Source organism: Podarcis gaigeae (assembly GCF_964106915.1).
Source record: "Podarcis gaigeae genome assembly, chromosome: 14".
Taxonomy (NCBI): Eukaryota; Metazoa; Chordata; class Lepidosauria; order Squamata; family Lacertidae; genus Podarcis; species Podarcis gaigeae.
This window is the reverse complement of record NC_139690.1, coordinates 30,347,317-30,367,440: the sequence shown is the minus strand read 5'-3', so window position 1 is coordinate 30,367,440 and position 20,124 is coordinate 30,347,317. Positions and strand designations below refer to the sequence as shown.

The following is a 20,124-nucleotide window of genomic DNA, read 5'->3' as shown; positions in this document are numbered from 1 at the left end:
ACTGAGTTTCTTCCAAGTTGCTCAAGGAAGGGGAGCTGGTTCCTTCCCTCTGACCTCCCCCTGATCTTCGCCACAACCCTGTGAGGCAGATCAGATAACAATTGACCCAACCAGTGGGGAACCTGAGCCATTAATCAACACTCCACCACACTGGCTCTCATTGCCTGCACTGAAAGAGATTCATGGCCTTACGCTCTTGCAAGTCCTCCTGGCTCAGATCACGGACCGCTCCTCAGTTTTGTGAGGCTCCCACAAGGTGTGGACAGAGGCCGTTCCTTTCTTTCACAGGGGACAAAACGGCTCAGTTATTATCCCCATTTCACAGATGGATTGCCGCGGCCAAGAGTGCATGGAAGACTTGGCGAAGGCTTCTCCATCGAGCTCTGGGCCTGAGACGTTGGTGGAAAGAACAAGGCCTCCCTTTTCTCCTCTGGCATGGGAAGGAGGCTTCTAGAAGAGGTATCCGGCCAAGCCACCCACCCGCTCTCAGATCTTGACAGCTGCTTTGGCTTGGCACCAGCTCTGGCATTTGAACCCACTACTGTGTAGGTAGCCAGCAGAGGGCCTGGAAGGAAGGCTTTGATCAGGATATCCTTCCGGGGGCTGGCAGTGGCTGAAGCTTATCTATAAATAAAAAATGCAGGTTTTGCACAAAGCCAGCCCTGCTCAGTCAATACTGCAAAATCTGACTCTGGGGCAGCCATTGTCAACCTGGTGCCCTCCAGATGTTTTGCACCCAGTAGGATGCCAGGGCTGATGAGAGGGCAGTTGTGCTGGCTGGGGCTGATGGGATTTGTATGATGTCAGAATCAGGGCTTTTGTGCCCTGCCCTGCGGAACTCCCTCCCACTGCAATTCAGACAAGTGCTTGTCTCTGTTGTCTTCCCTGCTAAATAATTTTTTTCCTCTTTCAACAAAGAAGGGGATTAGCAAGTTTTGTCCTGGTTTAGTCTATTGTTATTACAACTTTTTTAAAGTTTTAAATTACGTATTGTTAGTTTTTCCTAATAATGTTATTGTTTTGCCTTTTTTGTAGACAGCTTTGAGGTGGGGTTTTTTGTTTGTTTGTTTTTACAATCAAGTAGAGTATAAATTATATATCTCCTCAGTTGCTATCTACATTGGATTTGAAATAGCATTTATCTATTTCAAAGCCATTCTAAACTGATTAATATATTTTTTTTTTAAAATCCCTTGTCGGTTTATTACGTCCAATATAAAAAACAGTATCCATGACAAATAAAACATCAGCCTAACATCAATAATGAAACAGTATAAAAGCAAATCAAAAAAAGAATCAGGAGAATTCATATACATAAATCGGGGGTGGGGGGGCAGACTGATGAGTCTGGGCATAAAATATGTGTTCTGTTCCAATTGTGTATTCATAGACTCATACAGTTGTAGAGCTGGAAGGGACCCCATGGGTCATCTAGTCCAACCCGCTGCAATGTAGGAATCACAGCTTAATTCCTCCCTTTTTCTGGCTTCTCTTGTGCAATATAAATCTGACTAGGATTTGTTCGCCACACTTGCGTTCCTATGTGCAATTGTCTTAACCGTTCCTATGCAGTTGTCTTGTGTAGTTTGCTATTGCATTGGGAAGTGGCCTGGAGGTGCATCCTAGGAAGCAATACATTAATGAAATAAAAACAGCAATAGTCTGAAACATCTGGAGGGCAACGGGCTCAGGGAGGCTCTTCTAAGGACTGCCTACAAGGACCCCCCTCCCAAACCCCTGGAGACCAGGCCTCAAAGAAAGCAGCAGCATCCGCTGCAGCAAGATTAAAGGGCAGATTAAACGGCTTCACCCACCCCCAATCGTGGAATCCCAAATGCCCTGGATTGGAAAGTGGGGGAAGGGAGCCCTGCCATGCTGGGTGGCCGGCTAGGATGCCATTTGTGCTGGGGGCACAGCCTGGGAAAGGGAGGGGCGGCAATTGGGCCAGGTTAGAGATGGCTCAGCCCAGTTAGCCGCACAGGAATCCATCTGGCAAGCAGAGTTCCCAGGGCTTGGCAGCTACACGGTATATTTTATTCCTTTTCTTCTGGGTTTCTGATGTGACGAAGCCTCTCTCTCTCCTGGCAGAAAACGGGGGTGGGGGTATAAATAAATGACTTCCTTTACTTACTGCAGGCTAATGCATATAAGTGCATGCTTCCATTTGAGTGAACAGATTGAAAATCCCTTCACTCCATTTGCTTGTGCCAAACAGGGAAAGGGGGCTGCAGATGGGGGGGGGGGGCTTGAAGATGAAGCCTGACATTTTCTCCCCAAGAAAATGAGATGGGCAGAACAAAATTGAGTTTTATTTACTCAAGCCTTTGGATCCAATTGTGTGTTGCCTGTGCTGTTTTAATACTCTGATGGTGACGGTGTACGGAAGTTAGACTGGATTTTATATTTTTAAATTATGAGTATTTTATTGCTATCTTGCTTTTATCTTTTTTTATATGGTTTGGTTGCTCTGTACTCCTGGCAGACCAAAGGTAGGGCACAGAAGTGACGTATAGATAAGTCAGGCAGCAGGAGAGCAAAATTGCTTTAGCCAGTTTTGGGACAACCTTTTGCATTTGTTCCACTCCTGCATCCCCTTTTGCATAACTAAAGTATATTTATTTTGTAATTTTATTTATTTGTTTCTTAAAATATATATACTGCTTAATTGCTATTTTCAAAACCCCTCAAAAGTACAGTGGTGAAAGTTTCCAGGTCCAGCCTTGATTGAATTTTTGCCACCTGCAGGGACGGCACCACCCTGTTTTGGCTCTGTTTAATTGCTAAAAACCTTGGATCGCCGCAACCTGAGTCCACATTCAGCAACTTCTGCTCCAGGACTGACAGATCATGGGACACAGTTCTAGACCCCAGTTTCATTAGTGACCAGTGCCCTTGGACAGGGTCTGCTGTCGCAGAGCTACAAGAACTGACTGAAGACATTTCAAGCACCTGTTCTCTCCTCCGTAATGCTGGGAGCCAATGGGAACATCCAAGGAAGCCGAATGTTGGAAGGTGCAGGACAAATGAAAGGAAGTCCTTTTCACACAGCGCATTTGGAACTCACTCCCCACAAGAGGCAGGGATGGCTACCAGCTTGGATGGCTTTGAAAGAGGATTGGACAAATTCAGGCAATGTATTTTAAATATGCATTTCATAAAATACACTGCTTGATAGTTAAAAAACAACTCCAAGACAAAAAGAATAAAACAATAACATTAGTGAAAACAATTAAAACATTCAGAAATTAAACCAGCAATATGCTAAAAGCACATTGTCAGGACTGCCGCTAGGTCCCAGCTCACAGAGGACCAACGCCCAGTGGATGTTATATACAAAAGTCTTTATTAAAGTTTAGTTTCCATTTCCAAGCTCTGGGCGCGCAGACCCACGTCTCGACGCTAGACCGGCTAAGTCCCCTCTGACTCACTGCTCCACCCACACCAGTTTAAGATTCTAGCCCGGCTCCACCTCTTGCGCTGCTCTTTCCTGCACTGGGTCCTTCTGCCCTCTGGGGTTCCCTCCTTCCTGGACTCCTCTGACGCTGAGCCTCCTGAGTCTTGCCCCTCCCTCCGGCGGGCTTTAGGACCTGGCTCGCTTCCCGGGCTCCCCGCTGTGCCGCGCTCCTGTACATTTGAACTTGGCGCGCGCGCCCAGCCGGTGACTTTCCTTCTGACCGTTTCCCCGCTTCCTGATGTGGGCGTTGCCAAACCTGACTCCTCTCCTCCCTCTGGTGGTGAGGACACTGGTCCCGACTCCTGGGACTCCCCCTCCCCACTGCGCTCTGGTGGAGACGCTGGTCCTGATCTCCAACTGCTGCTCAGGGACTCCCCGCTGGCCCCTTCCTCCTGGGGCTTCCCCCCTGGAGCCCCCCTCGCTCTGGCCACCGGCGCTCCCTTCTGTGAGTCCTCCGATTCGCTAGAGAGGCTTGTGGAATAACTCTGGCCACTGTCACTGCCTGCGCCCCCCTCGTACTCCTCCTCCTCACTCTCCATTTGCTCCCCCTCCTGTGTCTCTCCTTCTGAACCCCTGACACACATGAACATTCAAGATATCTGGGTAGCCTTGTCTAAAGAAAAATGTTTTTAGCAGCTGCTGAAAAGAGTACAGTGAAAAGGCCTGCCTGAAATCAATAGGCAGGGAGTTCCAGAGGGTACAGTTGGTGCCAACCTGCTATAAGATTGATTCCTTACAAATGCCCCAAGTTGTTAAGAATTCTGTATGCTAACGTCCTGAACTTTGCCCAGTAGCAAATGGGCAACCTGTGCGGATCTCTGAGCACTGGGGTTGTATGCTGAAAAGTCCTCACTCTGGTCAGCAATTATGCTGCAGCATTCTGCACTCACTGCAGCTTCCGGATCAAGTGCAGCAGAAGGCCCACACAAAGCACATTGCAGTATTCCAGTCTTGGAAGTAACCAGTGCATGAACTATTGTGGCCAAGTTTTCCCAGACCAGGAATGGCAGGCAGGGCTTCAACTGGTAGAGGTATTCAATGCACTGGAGCATCAGCAGCACTTCCTGGTCTATTAACCAGCCGCATTGCTCTGGGTGAGGTCCTTTGCCGTCTCATTACCTCCCAGGCTGCCGTAATGGTGATGTTTCTGCACCCTGATAATGTTTCGCTCATGGAAGTCACAGCCAGGCCTAAAGGTCAACCGGCAGACACTCCATCCCAAACAGCGATTACAGTCTTATTTAGAGGAAAAGGCTATCTTCCAATACAGTATTAAGAGCTTCCAGCAGGGAGTAGCTGTGAAGCCTTTGCAAAGGACAAACAGCCTTGAAGCTGGGAGGTGGGAAGAAGGTAGATTGGGTTCTGCTAGGAGATCTCTGAATGATTTCGAGGAGATCATTAGGGATTATATGTGGGATTATATTGTGCATTTATGATTATTTGCATTCGTGGTTGTATATGGTCAGTTAGAAGTGATCCCACATCTGCACCTGCCAAGGTTTTGGGGCGGACCTACTGTTGCATTATGCCTTTAGGTGGCAGCTGCTAGGAGTCACAAGTGGGCAAAGTACTATTGAGGGTTTCCCACTGGGACATCTGGTCAGCTGCAGGATGCTGAGCTACTTGGGCCACTGGCCTCATCTAGCAGACTTGTCTTAGCTTCTTATTTCCACCTAGCAGGGAGTGCCTGGCACTGCCCAGGAATCTGTACAAACAAACAAGAAAGTGGTTTTTTAATGGATGTCATTTGTGAGTTTGGACACATCTCACCAAGAATCAGCTGAAGTTGTGCCAAGGTCACGTTTTGGTCCACCATCTTGATTCAAAATGGTGCCTGGCATCCAAAGACTGCCGCCCCCTGAGCATAGTTTGGTGACAAGATCTCAAGAGGCGTCCAAACCACTAAAGAACAGACCAGACAGGCAAACCGCTTTCCAAAATACATAGCAGATCAGCGCATGTTCCATAGCTTCCTGCTTAAATCCTATAACGTTTCATACAACCATGTATACGGCATGGATGCAATTCTTGGATATCAGTTTGTTCCCAAGGGTCACATTCACACCATGCTTTTAAAACCCTTTGGAGGTTCCCCCCCTCCAAAACATTCTGGGAGTTGTAGTTTGTTAAGGGCACTGATAGTTTTTAGGAGGCCCTTATTCTACTCCCAGAACGATAAATCCCCTGTGAGGTGTGTTTGATTGTTAAACTAATCCAGCACAACTCTCAGCAGCCTTAAAAATTACTGTTCACAGAATTACTTGGGGGAAGCCATGACTGTTTTTAAAGTGCTTCAAATGTATGGTGCAGTTTTGGACCTCCTCACTATGCCACCCTCATTCAGGAAATTCATTCTGGGTCTCGTTCTGGGATGACTCCAGTTGCTCTCTTTTCCCCTCTGTTCATCTGGCTGCATCCTGCTAGAATAACCTCTTTGCCTCTACCTCTGTGATCTGCCAGCCATGCCAGGCTAGGCATTCATGCATGGTGGCATCTGTCCGCCCAGCCCTTCATCCAAAGACCTCCCAGTTTATTAGAGAACAAGAGATGGGCTTAAGCAGCAGCAGATGCTCTAGGCAGCGGAAGGGCAGGAGACCTGTTTAATCAGCTTGCTGCAAACTGGTTCCATTCTTCAAATTGACCAAGGGACGTGTTGACGGGTTCCTGGTGCCAGTGCAGCATGGCGACCAGGGTGAGCCCAGGACTGGCAGCACCAACTCCAAACAGCTCACATACACACACCATGGAAGGGACCACAAGGGTCATCTGGTCCAACCCCCTGCAGTGCAGGAATCGTTCACCCAAAGTGGGGCTTTAACCCACAACCCCGAGACTAAGAGCCTCATGTTCTACCAACTGAGCTATCCCAGTCATCCTGGGGGAAAGTGACAACAGGGGTGCCGCAGGGCTCAGTCCTGGGTCCAGTGTAATTCGATATCTTTATAAATGTCTTAGATGCAGGAATATTGGGGATGTTCATCAGATTTGCAGGTGATGGCAAACTAGGATGGGTAGCTAATACTGCAGAAGATAGATTCAAGATTCAAGATGACCTTAACAGATTGGAGAACTGGGCTGAAACTAACGCAGTGAATTTCAATAGGGACAAATGTAAGGTTTTACAGATGCACAAATATAGGATGGGGGGCACCTGCCTTGACAGTAGTACATGCGATAAGGATCTAGCAGTCTAGTAGATCACAAGCTTAACACGAATCAACAGTGTGATGCAGCATTAAAAAAAGAAGCTAATGCAATTCTAGGCTGCATCAGCAGAAGTATAATGTCCAGATCAAGGGAAGTAATAGTCCAACTCTATTCTGCCTTGGTCAGAGCCCACCTCAAGTGGTGTGCCCAGTTCTGGGGGCCACAGTTTAAGAAGGATATTGACAAGCTAGAAGGTAACCAAGATGATAAAGTGTCTGGAAGCCAAGCCTTATGAAGAACAGTTGAGGGGATTAGGTATGTTTATCCTGGTAAAGAGAAGACTGAGAGGAGATATGATAGGCATCTTCAAATATCTCAAGGGCTGTCACATGGAAGATGGAACAAGCTTGTTTTCTCCTGTTCCAGAGGGGAGGACTCAAACCAATGGATTCAAATGATAAGGATGGACTTCCTTGAAAGGTCATGGACGCGTTCCTTCAGTGGAGGTTTATAAACAGAGGTTGGCTGGCTCTTTGGCAGGGAATCTTTAGCTGTGATTCCTAAATGTTAGACTAGATGACCCTTGCTTGGGGATTTCCGCATGACAGCTCAGACAATACCCTGCTGCAACAAAATGTTGCAGCGCATCCCCACCTGCTTAGAAATGCTCTCACTCAGGGCTCAAGCAGCCTTGTACAGGAACAGGAGCCTTGTATAGGAAGCTGCCTTACATTGAGTCAGACCATTGGTACATCTAGCTCAGTATTCTCTACACTGACTGGCAGCAGCACTCCAGGATTTGGACAGAAGATTTTCCCAGCCATACCTGGAGATGCTGGGGATTGAACCAGGTACCTTGTGCATGGAAAGCAGGTACTCTACCCCTGAGCTACAGCCCTTCCCAGGGCTTGCAAGCCTCTCAAAGGGGTGGAGGACAGAGGAAGGGGGAGGGATGAATTATTTCCCTTTCCCCTCCCAAGGCTATTTGCTGCTGTGGCACCACCAGAGTATCCTTGTACTCAAATAACATCTAGAGGGCACCAGGTTGGGGAAGGCTGCTTTTGGGCGAGGACAGCTAAGGTCAGCGACATAATTTTGAGCATTTTGAAGCACGAGTGTTCAAGATAGCAGCTGACACCCCTCTCCCTGAGAGTCCAAAAATGCAGGCAGCTGGGCTAACAAAACAGAGATATTAAAGTCTTTGCAGAAAAAAGCGTTCCAGCTTCCGCCTTCTTCAGCTGCTCTGATTTGAATCAAAGAGGGTTGCTGGAGCCAAGGTGGTAGTTATCTTACACTGAGAGGGTGGCACATTCAGAAATGTGGCATTTTCTGTAGGCTGCAGCTGAGGGGTGTTGGGTCTTATCCTTTGGCCACATGGCTAAGATGTTCCAAGTACAGTGGTACCTCGGGTTAAGTACTTAATTCGTTCTGGAGGTCCGTTCTTAATCTGAAACTGTTCTTAACCTGAAGCACCACTTTAGCTAATGGGGCCTCCCGCTGCCGCCGCGCCGCCGGAGCACGATTTCTGTTCTCATCCTGAAGCAAAGTTCTTAACCTGAAGCACTATTTCTGGGTTAGCAGAGTCTGTAACCTGAAGCGTATGTAACCTGAAGCATATGTAACCCGAGGTACCACTGTACAGGAGTTTTTCCTGGATCAGAGGCTTCTCTATTTCAATTACTCTGCTCTCTTTTTGCAATAAATGAGCGAGTCTGTAATTATCTAACTCTGAAGAGCTTCAAGACTGGTTGTTCCAGTCTGACACATCCTAACCGATGCAACTCCCCTCTGTTCTTCATTCAAGCAGGACTCCCCATTTAACAGCCTTCCTTTTGTACCACCGTTTTATAAGCAAAGATTGAAGTGTCAACTTGCTATATAGCACTTTGTAGTCAAGCTTTCGATATTGTCTCTCAAGGCCTTGGGATTTACGCACCTTTGTTCTAAATGTTCACCATTGGAATGTGGTAAGATTCGGGACAGGGAAATGAAAGTCCTTCATGTGGCGGCGCATAGTTAAATTGTGGAACTCAAACCCACAGGTGGCCATGGGGGCCACTAACTTGGGTGGCTTTAAACAGAGGCGGAGCAAGCCATCTGCGGGGGCAGGGCCAGCTGCGGCAGGACGTTCCGCGGGGCCTCCAAGGAGTCTGCCTGCCTCCTCCCACTCAGCCACCCTATAGCTGCGGGGGAGGCAGTGGGCAGACCATTTGGGGCAGCGCAGAGCCTGCGTGTGCCAAAGCCACCATGTCACTCCCAGGAGAGACGCGTGGCTCGGGCGCACTGCAGGCCCTGCGTTGAGTGTCGCCTGGCATTTTATCACCCCCCTCAGTGGTGACACCCAGGACGACCCGTCTCCACCACATACCCCTTCCTCTGCCCCTGCCCTCCCCCCCCCCCCGATGACGATGACACCCGGGCAGGCTGCACCCACCACACACCCCTTCCTCCACCAGTGGCTTTTAAAAAAATGTTTTTATTAAGCAATTTCAACATAACAAATTATCAAACCATGTAATCACATACATTATTCCCCCCTTTTCTCCACCCACTTCCATCCCTCCCCCCAAAGACTTCCTTCAGCTCCTCTCTCTGATTTCTCTGCACATATTATTCTCTGCATGTTATAAAATTATACATATCCGTACCTTATCTATCTATCATGTTATCAACCAATAAATTTGTGTATGTTTATTCAAAACCTGCCAAGGAGTCCAGTTCATTTTGTTGTCTTTTTAGATAATTTGTAAAAAGTTCCCATTCTTCCTTAAAGTCACAGTTGTCCTTGTCCCGCAGTTTCTATGCCAATTTAGGCAACTCTGCATAGCTCATCAATTTTTCTTGCCACTGTTCTTTCGTTGGGATTTCCTCATTCTTCCATCCTTGTGCTATCAAGACACTTGCCGCTGTTGTAGCATACATAAATAAGTTCTTTGTTTTTCTTGGCAGGTCTTGTCCTACAATCCCTAATAAAAATGCTTCTGGATTTTTTTACAAATGTCATTTTAAAAATTTTCTTCAATTCATTGTATAGCATCCTCCGCCAATGGTTTTAAATGAGGACTGGACCAATTCATGGAGAATAAGGCTATCAGTGACTATGAATGCTGTGCCTCTGCAGTTACAGGCAGCAATGCTTCTGAATAGAAGTTGCTGGAAACCACAGGAGGGGAGAGGGCTCTTGTTCTCACGGGCCGCCTGCAGATTTCCCTTTGGAGCATCTGGTTGGCCTTTGTGAAACGAGGATGCTGGACTAGATGGGCTATTGGCCTCATCCAGCAAGGCATATGTGTTCATATGAACTTATGTCAATTACATTTTAGGGCCGACAGGTGATGTTTTTGCTTGATATTGTGAGTTTTGCTTGATATTGTGACTGGCTCCATGAGATAAACCCAGGTCACTCAGTGCTTCTATTCCGAAGGAAGCGATTGAGAATTGTTGATGGATGGTTTAAGCACAACTTGTACCGATACTCTGTGTAGATTTGGAGGCTGGCAGGATGCTATAATAGCAAGAGGCTTGCCAATTGCTTTAGAAAGACTTTCCCCCCAAAATGAATTCAGAGGACTTTGGAGGAGTTTGAATTTGATATCCTGCTTTATCACTACCCGAAGGAGTCTCAAAGCGGCTAACATTCTCCTTTCCCTTCCTCCCCCACAACAAACACTCTGTGAGGTGAGTGGGGCTGAGAGACTTCAGAGAAGTGTGACTAGCCCAAGGTCACCCAGCAGCTGCATGTGGAGGAGCGGAGACGCGAACCTGGTTCACCAGATTACGAGTCTACCACTCTTAACCACTACACCACACAGGCTCTCTTCGGGGTTGGAACAGCTTGCCAATGAGGAAAAATTACAAGGTTTGGGGCTTCTTAATTTAAAAAAAAGGCAAGGAAGCAGGGACATGATAAAGGTGCATAAGATGATAGATGGTGCAGAGAAAGTAGTTTTATAAATCATTTAATGTGTCAATACGAATGGAAGTTGTTGATATTAAAGTTATTGTATAAGGATTGCTATTTTGACCAGAGTGTAATTGAAATTAGATTTTGGAATGCAGAGAAAAAGTAAATCATCAAACCATCAATTCTAGCATGCGGGGGCCACCTAAATTATATAATTTGGTATCTGAATTATTGGTATTAGTAATTGTATTATAATTTGGCATTGTTATAATGAGGCCATTATTGGATTGTAATTGAAAACTAATAAAAAATATTACCAGAGAGAGACAGAGTAGTTTGCATTTTTGCTCCCTCTCTGGTAATACTAGATCCCAACAAGGTCATCCAATGAAGCCAGCTGTTTAGAGATTAAAGGAAAGGCAACTTCACACAGCACTTCATCAAACTGGGAGATTTGCTCCCATACGTTGCACTGATGGACACCAACTTGGATGGCTTTAAAAGGAATATAGCCTCAGCATTTGCTAGGGCAGGGCCATAGCACAGTGGAGTAGCAGTTGCCTTGCATGCAGTAGGTTCCTGGTTCAATCCCCAGGGGCAGCATCTCCAGCTTGGGCCTGCTGGAGCCAGTCACAATGTGCCCTACTGGAAAGCAAGGATGCTCTCGGCCAACTGGATGGACCAAAGACCCGGCTCGGTATAAGGCAGCTTCCTCTGTTTGTAACACAGGGGCTGGTGGCCTTGGTGAGAACTTGGCCTCTGTCTGTCAGAGCTACCTTGCCCTGCAGGCGGCAGTGCCAGCTGCCTTCCGAAGGAGAGACCAACCAGCTGCCAGGGAGGGACGCGGTTCCCTCTCAGGAGGACTCGTTGTCACCCAGGCAGGAGTGACCCAGATTCCTGTCTGTGGCAGGAGCCTGTAGCAGTGCTGTGCCTACATTTCCCCCGCCGTGGAAGTGCTGGGCTCAGCGGGGAGCAAGGCAGGCAAAGAAGCAAGATGGATGAATCCTGCTTTCCCAGCAGGGCAGCAAGAGGCTGTGGGCTCTCGTCTCTTACGGCTCAGCTCCCTTGATTAAACAGTGTCTTGCTCTCCAAAGGCTGAGAAATCGCCAACCTTCCGACGCAACACCTGGCTCAGCGCTGCACCAAAGATCCGCTCTGCTTCCAGCTACTTGGCCAAAAGGAAAGAGTGCTTTGCCCATGCTCAGGAACACCAACGGCTTTGGGTCTAGCCAGGTGCCAGACTGGGCTCAAGCATTCCAGACAGGCTCTGGGGCCAAACGCCAGGTGAGATCTTGGCAGGCGAGATCCAGAGAAACCTTGGAGCAGTGGATGGGGCCCAGCTCATTGGTCAATCTGCAAAACTGCAGGGACTGGCCATGCTTATGGTACATGTTCCTCCAACCTGTGTATGGCAGTTAAAGTTTGTGTGGCATTAGTTTGCTTTAAGAACATCAGAAGAAAAAGAACATCAGCTGGACCAGGTCAAAGGCCCACCTGGTCCAGCATCTTAGAAGTGCATTTCCTTTAACAGTGAAGGTAGAACATAACCATTGCTGTACTGATGGCTGTATCTTGTGGGAGTGAGTTCCATAGTTTAACACCCGCTGCGTGAAGAAGAGGATAGAGCCAATGTGGTGAAGTGGTTAGGGCCTGGGAGACCAGGGTTCAAATTGCTGCTCAGCCATGAAGCTCACTGGGTGACTCGTGGGCCAGTCAGTCACTCTCAACCTATTCTACCTTGCAGGGTTGTTGTGGTGATTAAATGAGGAGAGGGAGAACTATGCACACTGCCTTGAGCTGCTTGGAGGAAAAGGTGGGATATAAATGCAAATGACAACCAGCCCTACCTTTGTCTGTCCCAAATCTTCCAATATCCTTCTGTGCTTTATTGTTCTTGGGGTATTGCCCCCTCCCCAACCATCCCATTAGTGTGAGCTGCCTTGAGCTTCTGAAATTGAAGGGGGGGGGGGATGACAGGTGGCACAAATCTCCTTAATAAATAAAATAAGCAAAACGGCTTTCTGAGTGGATGCAAGAGAACCTCTCACAGCCATGGATGGAACTGCTGGTAATATGGTCGCACCTGCCTCCCTGCAAGAGGTCTGAGAGAACAGCTCCACCTCTTGGCTGAAAGAGTTCTGCCTCCAAATCGAGCGCAAAAACCACAAGGGACAGATGTGAAACTGCATCAGCAAAGAGGCTGTGGTGGTGATGCTTGGCTGAAACACTCTGGGGGCTCCTCCAGCTCTCCCTGTTATTGAGCATGCAGACTGGTTTGCTTGCATGGAGATTAGACTGTCTAGCCTTTACTGAGCATTTATTGTGATTTCTTTATGGGACGGCTACAGAAAAACAAGCATCCGTCCTGCATGGCAAACATAAGAGCCCTGCAGTACCAGATCAGGCCAGCGATCGGTCCATCTTGTCCAACATCCTGTTTTCACAGGGACTATATAGATGCCCCAGGGGGAAGCATGCAGGCCCAGAGCACAACAGGAGGAAGACCCCGCTCCCCTGCATTCTGCAGCAACTGGTGTTTAGAAGCATCCTTCCTCCAACAGTGGTTGAAGAATCCATCCCAATTTGCTTGCAGGGTGTTTACATATCTTCCCATTCGTCATTTGTTCATCCTGCACTTTGCAATGCGTTTCCCTAACACCTCCCAAACTGCAAAAAGTCTTTGTTTTTTCAGTGTGGATTTGTCAACCAGGCTGTCTAATTAACTTAAATAGCACAAACCTACATCTTTCCCCAGAATCTCTCCTGAGAAATAGTGAGTCTGGAGACAATCTCTCTCTCTCTCTCTCTCTCTCTCTCTCTCTCTCTCTCTCTCTCTCACACACACACACACACACACACACACACACACATTTGCTGTTTCTTGTCCCAGAGTAAGAGCCCAAATGAATCCATAATGGGATATTGACTCTATTTCTATAACAGCATCTAGCTTGGGTGGCTACCAGTTTGGGAATAGAACAAAATGGGACAACCCCCAAAAAACAGGGTAGCGGTTTTTGAATATTTGGGTGGGTGATATCCACAAGTTATCTATCATTAGACTAGTTTGAAAACTAAAATAAAACGAAAAAGCCCAACCAAAAGCAACATAGCTTGACAAGGACCTATCTCCTCAGGGACTTAAATATTCCATAGGTTAGTCCTCATCAACCTGATGTCCTCCAGAAGTTTTGGATTACAACTCCCATTAGCCCCAGCACCCGGATTACAGTGTGAAAATCTCTGAATTTTCATTCAGTTTGTTCCTTTAAGTTCATTTTCAAATGAAATGTTTTCTTTTTACCTCTCTCTATATGTACTGTATGTCACTAATTAGAAATGAAAAGAATCATTTAATAATAGCAAAAAAGATAGCTCATACTACTAATGGACTCATTAGACATTTAGACCAGTCGTATTTTTGGACATGGTCATGTTTAAATAAATAGGTGAACAAACAAGATCCCCACAAAAGCAGTATATAAATAATCTTATATAAAATAAAAACATTTTCTTTAATGTCATTTTTTTCCTAGCCAACATCAGAATAGGAACCTTGAAAAGATATCCCAAAATCAGCCCCCATGTGTATTTAGCACAAACACTGGCATACAGAGGACCACTTCTTTAAAAAAATACTTTATTATTACCATCGTCTTCGTCATCCACATTACAGAAGCAATCTGTTCTGTACAAAAAAAAAAAAAAAAAACCCAAACAGCAATGCAACTTGGAGATCCCCAACCAAACCAGATCCACCAGTGACCGAGATCACGCCTTCTGGGAGGGGCAACACCTGTCAGTCACTGGAGCAATACCAGAGCAGCAGAATCCACAGCAGGGGGAGAGAAATGGGGACCTTTTGTCCAGAAGGCAGCCTGAGACATGAATTTAGGAGAAATGAGTGAGGTGAGCAGCCCAAACAGGGTGAGTGATCAAGCAGGTGGAATTGATAGAGAGGCAGAAGAAGCATCAGGCAGAAAGCATAAAAGGAGAGGGGCTGATTTTCAGATATTCTAGGAACAAGGAAGTTTCACCAGCTGATTCTCTGCCTCTGAATGGAAGGAGGAAGGAAGAAGGGGGGTAATAGAACTTTTCAGAAATCTTCAAATCAATACAAACTCAACCCCAGGGAGGCTCCAGAGCAGCAGCAGGGGGCGTTCAAGATGCATCCATCACAACTGGTCCAAGACGAGCAGGTGCCAAAGACCCACCAGCATTTCAGATTAAAAAAACAGGCAGCTTTTGGCTGTTTGTTCTACTGCGCTGAGAACCTGGAACCAGGCCAAGAGCCGGGCATTTTTTAAAAGCCACATTCATATGAAACCCAAGCCGGCTTGCTTTGTTCCAAAGCGGCCTGTTCGGAAGCTCTGCTGCCTGGCCATGACTAGCAAAGGATGCAGGGATGCAATGGCATGGAGGCTCACTTTGGGGGGCCCAGAAAGAAAGGTTTCCTGCCTGCAACAGGTCAGGTCTTTTCACAGACCCACCAGAGAACCTCCAATGTTTCCTTTTGGCTGCAAAAGTAGGCAAGACTCCTTCCCGCCCCTCTAGCACATCTTCCTTCCAATCTGGGGAGCTCCAGATGTTTTGAACTACGAATCCCACCAGCCCCAGCCAGAAGGTTAGGGAGGTTGTGGTCCAACAACATCAGGTTGGGAGAGTCTGCCTTAGAGGTCGTGAAGGCGAAGGGATGAGTTTCTGCAGGGACTCTTTGCAAAAGGTTGGGCCGTGGCTTAGCCATACTTAGAGCTGGCCCACTGAAATCATTTAAGCTGGTGATAACTCAAATCTCATTGATCTCAACGGCTCTGTTCTATATGGGGCTAAGGATCCAGCCCAATAACAGCTGTTGTGGTAAACAGAGGGATTTCCTCTCATACAGACAGAGAGAGAAAGAGAGATAGAGAGGAAGGGAGGAAGGGAGGGAGGGAGGGAGTTCACAGCTAATGATGATGTTCTTAACTTTTGCTGACTTGGGATTATGTTTTTTTAGGCTAGATGTTGGCAACTGACACTTCCAAGCCTAAGCTGCCTTCTCTTACTACTGCACCATACTACCAGTGTGAAGTCAACCATGAGGCTGAAGGGATCAATGGAAGGAGAAGAAGCCACATCAGCAGACTTGGGGGAGGGGGCATATGAAGGATGACTGATGCTTCGGCTCACCCCCCCCCCCTTCAGGACTGCCTCTTCAAACAGGCATTTTGGTAAAGTTTGCCCCCCCAATGTCACCCACTCTCCCAGGAGAAAGAACTCCACTATCCTGGTTAGAGCTGCTTCAAACGCTTCCTTTTGATTCCACGTCCCCCCCAGTGGAAATAGGAGATTTGCAAGGTGGATGAAGAATTCCTGATGCAAATATGGCAGCCAATATGGAGGCATCAGGATGTCGTTGAAGACTCCAAATCCCTCCATCCTCAAGCCCTGGGACTTATGGAGAGAGTCCAACCACATCTGAAGGGCAACACTACGTTTGCTATCCAAGATCTGGTGATTTCCATGGGGCAGCATTGCAGGGGGTTAGTCATTCCAGGAGGGAGGAGAGCTGAAGGTGGAAGGATGGCTAAGCGAGCATTTAAAAGGAAGGAAAAGAAAGTGAGGCAGGGGCTGTTGAGCAAGCAGCCACCAGCCTACTGCCAACCCCTAACACGTACCCCCTGAGATTGAGATGTCATGACATGGCATAGTGGCATTCCCAGGGGAAGGGGGGCAGTGTGGTGTAAAACAGCAGCCACCGGGCCTCTGGCAGAACTTAAAGCAGCAGGAATTAAAAAGAAGAAGGAAAGTGTCATTTTGCATAGGGAGGGGAGACCACATCACTGTCCACCACTTACAGCAGTGAAAAGTAAAAAGAAGAGGGGGGAAATGGGGAAGCCGCTGCTCCCACTGCTTTTCCCAGTGGGGGGGGGGGAGGCTGGGGCATTTTGGCTCAGCCCTAATTCCATCTTCCAAGGGGGTGGGAGAAAGAAGCCTGGTGGAGACTGGCTGTAAAGAGCCTCCAAACTCTGCCCACTGAGCCTCTGCTTTGATGGCCGAAGGGCAAGGCACAAGACCCCTCTCCTCTGGCCTGCACACTCCTTCCAAGTTAAAAGACAACACAACAGTGGAGCAACTGAATCGGACACCCACTTCTGGGCTGGCGATGGGGTGGGGGCGCCCCGCTAATGGGTCTTGGGCCGGGCGTTGAGGCGGATGACTTCCCTGAAGTCCCGGACAAACTCGCGCAACCGGTCCAGGTAGGGGTTGACGTTCTCCTCCATCCATTCCTCCACCGTGTCTGGGAAGTAGATGCTCTCCATGCGGGAGCGGAAGCTCTGGACGAAGCTCTCCCAGTCCTCGTGGACTCTGGGGTGGGGGGGAAAGAGCCCAAGAGAGTCAGGAAGGAAGGACGGTGGCATGGAATGCCCCCCTCCACCGTGGGGAAAGTGTGGCACAAAGCTCAAAGGCTTGGCAAGAGAAGGGCATCGGGTTCAACTCCCAGCTGGCCTCTCTAGTTAAGGATTTCCAATACCAGGAAGTGCTTGAATGGGGAGGTACCCCCCTCCCCAGACACCATGGATAGATGCTGCTGCCCCCCAGACAAAGGAGAGGGCTGAGCTAGATGGGCAAATGGGTCATCTTCACATGTTCAGTCCACTCAGCGTCTAAATGGCAGGCAGATTTTTTCTGTGTATGAGAGAGCTTCTTTGACTGATATGTTAACTCTCCATTGCTTGAGACTTTCTAGGCTATATCCCTGTATTAATACAGATCATCAAAAAGCAATTCAGAATTGATTGCTTTGGCTCTGGGTAGCATTGCTTTTACAGCGTTATGACTTAGTGCTCTTCCTTCTCCCTTTCTGGATGTCAAGTAACATGTACAAAAGTCAAGTAACATGTACAAAAATGTGCATGTACTAACTAGGGTGAAGTGTGCATAAAAAGGCATATAATTACTGAAAATAACATACAAAAATGTATTAAGCGTATTTTAGATGAAATTTGCACTGAAACACTGGTGGATTTTCATGGGGACATTAAAAGAAAAAGAATTTGTGAACTGATGTGGAAACTGGACCAAGATAAATGAGAAACTGAGAGAAACTGTGATTGACAGATTTGCCTGTTTCTAGTCAAGAGAGGTCTCAGTTTATATAGTGTGATGGCTAGTGGTGGACTAGGACCTGGAAGAGACCAGGGTTCAAATCTACACTCAGCCATGAGGCCTTCTAAGTGACCTTCGGACTGTCACTCACTCTTAGCCTAAACTACCTCACAGGTTTGTTGTGAGGACTAAAATGGGGAGGCAGGGAAAGCACATTTGCCACCTTGAGCTCTCAGAGGAAAAGGGAGGATATAAATGCAGTAAGTAAATAAATAAATAAACAAATATAGGACTGAGCCCCCACCCCCTTGCCTTCCCACCCCACCCCTCAATCACTTGCAGGGTGTGTGTGTGCTCACTCACTTCAGAACTTTGCTACCGAAGCTCTCCAGGTTACGAGGGTTTCCAAACTGGTGCTTCCGATGGTAAGGACTGAACCATCCCTTGACAGAGCTGTCGTGCACAGGGAGAGAAGAAAGAAAGAGAAACCCCATTAAGCAGCCAAACGAAGACAGACCAGGCAATTGCATCAAAACACTCAAAGCTACGATAGCTCAGTTGGCTAGAGAGTGGTGCCAATAATGCCAAAGCTGTAGTTCCGATCCCCATAAGGAACAGCTGCATATTCCAACGTTGCAGGGAGTTGGACTAGATTATCCTCAAGGTCCTGTCCAACTGTATGATTCTATGACTCAGGCAATGAAACTTCCATGACTCCTGACTCAGCAGCATCAATAGTGGGGGACAATGTAAAAATGCATCTTTTAAACAGCAGCCAAAATTCCCTTTTTACCTGTCCAATTCAGTTTATTCCCATATGAGGAGGGGAGTGTTTTCAAGATGGCGGGTGTCTTTACCTAACACTAATTATTCTGTGGGTGAAAAATGTGGGTTGCTGATGCATTAAGGCTAAAAGCAAAACAGGGAAAGTGCCACAGCTTAGCGGCAGAGCAACTGCCAATGGTACTGAGCTAGACTGACCAATTGGTCAGACTAAGGCAGTTTCCTTGTCTAATTTTCTGCAGTCCCTGGAAGCAGAATTAAAACAGTGGGTCCACATGGCTATTGAGGTGCTTCCAAAGGGCTCAGCAAAGGGGGGGACCATGGCCAAAATTTGACACACACACTCAGTCTTTGTACTGCCTTCCCAAAGGTACGCAAGATGCTGGGCTTTGGGAAGGAGGCACGAAGCTCTGGCAACATCCTAAAGTTCTCCCCACCTCCTTCCCAAATCTGGGAAAACACTAACTAGGCTTTGGGAATGTGCCTCACCTACCAGCTTTGGGAAGGCACCATGAGGGTTGGGGTGGTGGTCAGATGTTGCTGAGGGCCAACAAAAAGGCTTCAAGGGCCACATGCAGCCCTTGAGACACACATTGGACCACCCTAGTCTGCACTTAAGAGTATACACCACCATCTCTCTAGGGACATGGGTGGCGCTAAGGGTTAAACCACAGAGCCTATGACATGCCGATCAAAAGGTTGGCAGTTCGAATCCCCACAACGGGGTGAGCTCCCGTTGCTCGGTCCCTGCTCCTGCCAACCTAGCAGTTTGGAAGCACGTCAAAGTGCAAGTAGATAAATAGGTACCGCTCCGGCAGGAAGGTAAACGGCGTTTCCGTGCGCTGCTCTGGTTCTCCAGAAGTGGCTCAGTCATGCTGGCCACATAACCCGGAAGCTGTACGCCGGCTCCCTTGGCCAATAAAGCGAGATGAGCACCGCAACCCCAGAGTCGGCCATGACTGGACCTAATGGTCAGGGGTCCCTTTACCTTTACACCTCTCTATGTTCTGCTCACAAAGAGGGTGAGACAGAGTGTTGCAACACACACACCCTTTTGACACACACACCCCTTTCTTGACAGGTGCTTCTCACCACCATTTTAGCACCCTCCTTGTGTGCATGTGGCTACTGACTCAGAGTCTGAACACATGCATTAGTTGCGCTATTCCACCAAAGCGCACTTGCACAGCTCCCAAAACAATGTCTATCCATTTATCTTAGCAAGTTGCATCATCCGGTTTGTTTTGCTGACCTATATTCTAAAGGAGGTTGAGTTTGAAGCTTTGCATCTTTGAACCTGAAAGCTGCACTGCTACCCTCTTCTCACTTTTGGGGATGCTTGATTTGCAACTCTTCCCTGAACTTCTATCCTGATCTTTGTTGCCCAGCTTTTCCTGCAGTTTAGTGGCTCAACTTAAAATTTCCTGTTGTCCTCTGGCTGGAAGGCTAGCAAAACAGTTTGAGATCATCTTCTGTTGACTCTGGCCAATGTCTAAAGAAGGCCTGCAATCCAGGGCAAGAAGGGTCTCAGCCTGCCTTCCATATAAACATTCCCGGGGATCGGACTGCCAGTCCGGACTTTTAATTGTCAGTTTCAGGACTAGAATGTTATTACATTGTAATTGTGCTATCGATATGTATAAATAGGTACAACCTAAAAAGCAAAGCAAACAGCAGTGTGTGAAGGCTGAGACAGCTTGTTCCAGGAAAGGAACTGATTGTTTTAAAGGTTTGTTTGCTTCCTTTT

At 47.6% G+C, this 20,124-nt stretch overlaps 1 protein-coding gene across 10 annotated transcripts in view; it reads right to left on the bottom strand.

Moving 5' to 3' along the window:
• Nucleotides 1-14,128: 14,128 nt before the first annotated feature.
• LOC310831487 (hexosaminidase D-like) overlaps nucleotides 14,129-20,124 on the bottom strand; it is a 41,445-nt gene continuing 35,449 nt past the window's right edge. For 9 of the 10 annotated variants that reach the window (XR_014557880.1, XM_083712080.1, XM_083712081.1 and 6 more), the window contains 2 exons: nucleotides 17,958-18,047; nucleotides 14,129-16,853 (listed from right to left, as the gene is read on the bottom strand). Coding sequence is in view for 9 of the 10 variants with exons in the window: in XM_083712080.1 (XP_083568206.1) it covers nucleotides 16,670-16,853; nucleotides 17,958-18,047 (274 nt within the window). In the remaining variant the exon portion in view is untranslated. The remainder of the gene's footprint in view (nucleotides 16,854-17,957; nucleotides 18,048-20,124) is intronic. The other variant, XM_083712079.1, reaches the window with a different exon arrangement.